This window comes from Oryzias melastigma, linkage group LG13 (assembly GCF_002922805.2).
Source record: "Oryzias melastigma strain HK-1 linkage group LG13, ASM292280v2, whole genome shotgun sequence".
Taxonomy (NCBI): domain Eukaryota; kingdom Metazoa; phylum Chordata; class Actinopteri; order Beloniformes; family Adrianichthyidae; genus Oryzias; species Oryzias melastigma.
The window spans coordinates 26,946,942-26,949,717 of record NC_050524.1 but is presented as its reverse complement, the minus strand read 5'-3'; the positions used below and the strand labels follow the sequence as shown (position 1 = coordinate 26,949,717).

The window sequence follows — 2,776 nt, the reverse complement described above, 5'->3', positions numbered from 1 at the left end:
CTGTGGAAGTACATGCTCTCAGATAAAGCACAGAGGTTGTTTTTTATCCTTACTTCATGCAAATATGGCATCATTTTGTATGTGGATGTTAATTGGAAAGACTATTCAACTTTGCATTTTTAAACTAAGTAAAGATGAACACCATAGTTGTTTATTGTTTGTTTTTATGCTATTTTACTTTGATTTTATCATATGGGCACTTAAGCCACATTTTTTTCAAATATGTCAGAAGTTGGTTTTCATTGTCATTTATCCATTTTGAGGTCACAGGGTCACCGGAACCTTAGGGGAAGGTTGGGTACACCCTGAACTGGTCATGGTAGACTAAAAACGGATACCTACTAAAGAAAAAGCAAGTCAGTTTACTAGATAGGCTAATTAAATGCAACTTTCTAAAAAAAATAGATAAAATGAATGTCAAACTTCTGAATAAAATACATTTTTAGCAGTAAGTAAGAGTGTATTTTTTCTTCTTCTTCATATTTGTTTAATGTTTAATCAAAATTAATCCATCTGCTTTATATTCAACCAAAACTACACTGAAAAAAACTAATAGGATTTACTTTACTTACTTTACAATTTGCACTAACAATTATTAATTAAATTTTACTGCATTTATGAATATAAACTTAACTTCTTTACTAGAAAATTCTATGTATTTGCATAATATTTGAATTATTATGTAAATATTATGAGGAATAATTAAGTATATATTACTGATGCAAAAAGTTTGTTTTTTCAGTGTATATTAAAAATTGTTTAATAAAAGCAAATATAAAAAGGAAAGGCTCAAGAGAGTCTCTGAGCATTTAGAAAATAAAACAGTATATGTTAGTGTCTTTTAAAAGTCCAACTGAACATGACAAGGAGAACAGAACCAGGACTTGTGACTGTTTGATAGTAGATCCATGTATGTCCAAGCTGCTGGGATAAAATGCGCAGCTCTGTGGGCTGACTGAGGAGCTCAGTCCATGATCTGGGATCAGCCCTCGCTCTCCATCATCCCATCCCCTGCCTCCCCTCTCCTCACCTCCACCTCTGCAGTGCCTTGCTCATTCCTCCCCATGTGCCGGCGGAGGAGGCGCGCGCTCTCTGCTCTGCTCTGCTGCCTTCAGCTGGCTCCGCTCCAGCATCCCTCCCGTGAGCTCTCCTCCCTCCTCCCCGTGTCTCCCCTCTGAGGGGTTTGTTGGGCAGCCTGCCTCCTCCGGTTGGAGCTGTTCTAACACCACTTTGGCGCTTTTTCTTCTTTGCCTCTGCTTTATTCTTTATTTCTGTGTGTTTTTTTTTTCTATCATCAGTGATTGGTAGAGCAGCGACAGAGGGGCAGGGGAGGCACCGACACCGGCTCCTGATCAGCTGCTGCATTGTCCTGTCTGTCTTTAGACTGCTGGGAAGCAGCCGGACAGAGGAAAGCGCATCTCTTCTTTGCGCTCATTGCTGGGACGGAGCGCAGGAGAGGAGGGAGGGACTGAGAACAGCACCTGACCGCCCGCTGCTGCTGCTGCTGCTGCTGCTGCACGACTGTCCCACCTTCATCCACACGCTGCCACCGGCAGGACGGGCTCAAGGACTTCACTCTGAGCACACAGCCCAGACCGCAGTGACTGACTGACTGACAGGTGGTGTCATGGCGTCCACGGACGGCGGTTCAAGTGTCTCTGCGCGCCACAGATCAGGGGATCTGCTCCACGCAGGACTGGCAGTTGCACTTCTGCTTGGTGAGTTATTTGTCCCCTCCAGATCTTTAACTGGCACGTCTTCCCTGGAACATGGTGTTTCTGTTCCTCAGTGAAACATGATGCCATTTAACTCCATCCAAATCTCCTCCAATCTAACTTCTATTAATAATTTCCCTATTCATTGCTTGAACTTGTAATTCTTATCACTGCAGATTTTCACTTTTCTACTCTAATTTATGGGGCTGTCACAGGTAGATTTGTGTAGGCTACTTGTTGCTGTGTTGAAGATGAAACACACAACTTTTGACTAATCTGATTGTTTCGACATGCCGGCCACCTGCTTCCTGCTAGTACACTTTGCAGATGTCATAGATGTTTTTTTTCTCCAGAAAAATGAAATAAAATAAATAAAATGTTTTGTTTTTTTGTTTTAGAAAACATAAAAGTATTTGTTTTTAATTACTAAAAGTGTATCATAAGTTATTGCTTGTGTTAAAACTTCTAAAAAAAAATAAAAATCAATGCATTTCTGCAAATTTAGTTACAAAAAAAACTAACAACAAATCCAGTGGTTTTGATTAAAATATCCATTAAATTGCCCTAATAGAATATTTGAAACATAAATGTCTTAAGTTTCGTGACATTAGCAGAATTAGTCATAAAAGTCAACATTTAAAAATGTTAAAAGAATAAAAGTAAGAATCAAAGGGCAAAAGATGATCAGTTCTGAAAGGAAGTGCTGCAACTTTAAGGTTATCTAAGGTTCAAGCTGACAAATATAAAAACAATTCAAATCCTTAAGAATTTAATGTGCATCTTTATATGTTAGAAAAGAATCATGCAAATGGATACATGCTTGTTTTTGACATTTTGATTACGTTTACAGGACAGGTTTTTTACTTTTTGAGTGATTGTTATGAAATTGACACTTAAATCCAAATAATGTGTAAATAGAGGCATAAGTTATTCATAATAATACATTTTATTTCAGATTATTTCAGTCAGCAAAATACAGTTTTGAAAGAAGTTTAGGGGATAAAAAAACTAAATGTTGTCGTTTATGTCTAATTTACTAACATATTTTTTTAATTTGATTA

The 2,776-nt window shown here is 37.8% G+C and overlaps 1 protein-coding gene across 1 annotated transcript in view; it reads left to right on the top strand.

The window, feature by feature from the left end:
• Positions 1-786: 786 nt before the first annotated feature.
• LOC112149821 (sodium channel subunit beta-4) overlaps positions 787-2,776 on the top strand; it is a 17,527-nt gene continuing 15,537 nt past the window's right edge. The window contains exon 1 of the mRNA XM_036214984.1: positions 787-1,718. Coding sequence (XP_036070877.1) covers positions 1,628-1,718 — 91 coding nt within the window. The 5' untranslated portion in view covers positions 787-1,627. The remainder of the gene's footprint in view (positions 1,719-2,776) is intronic.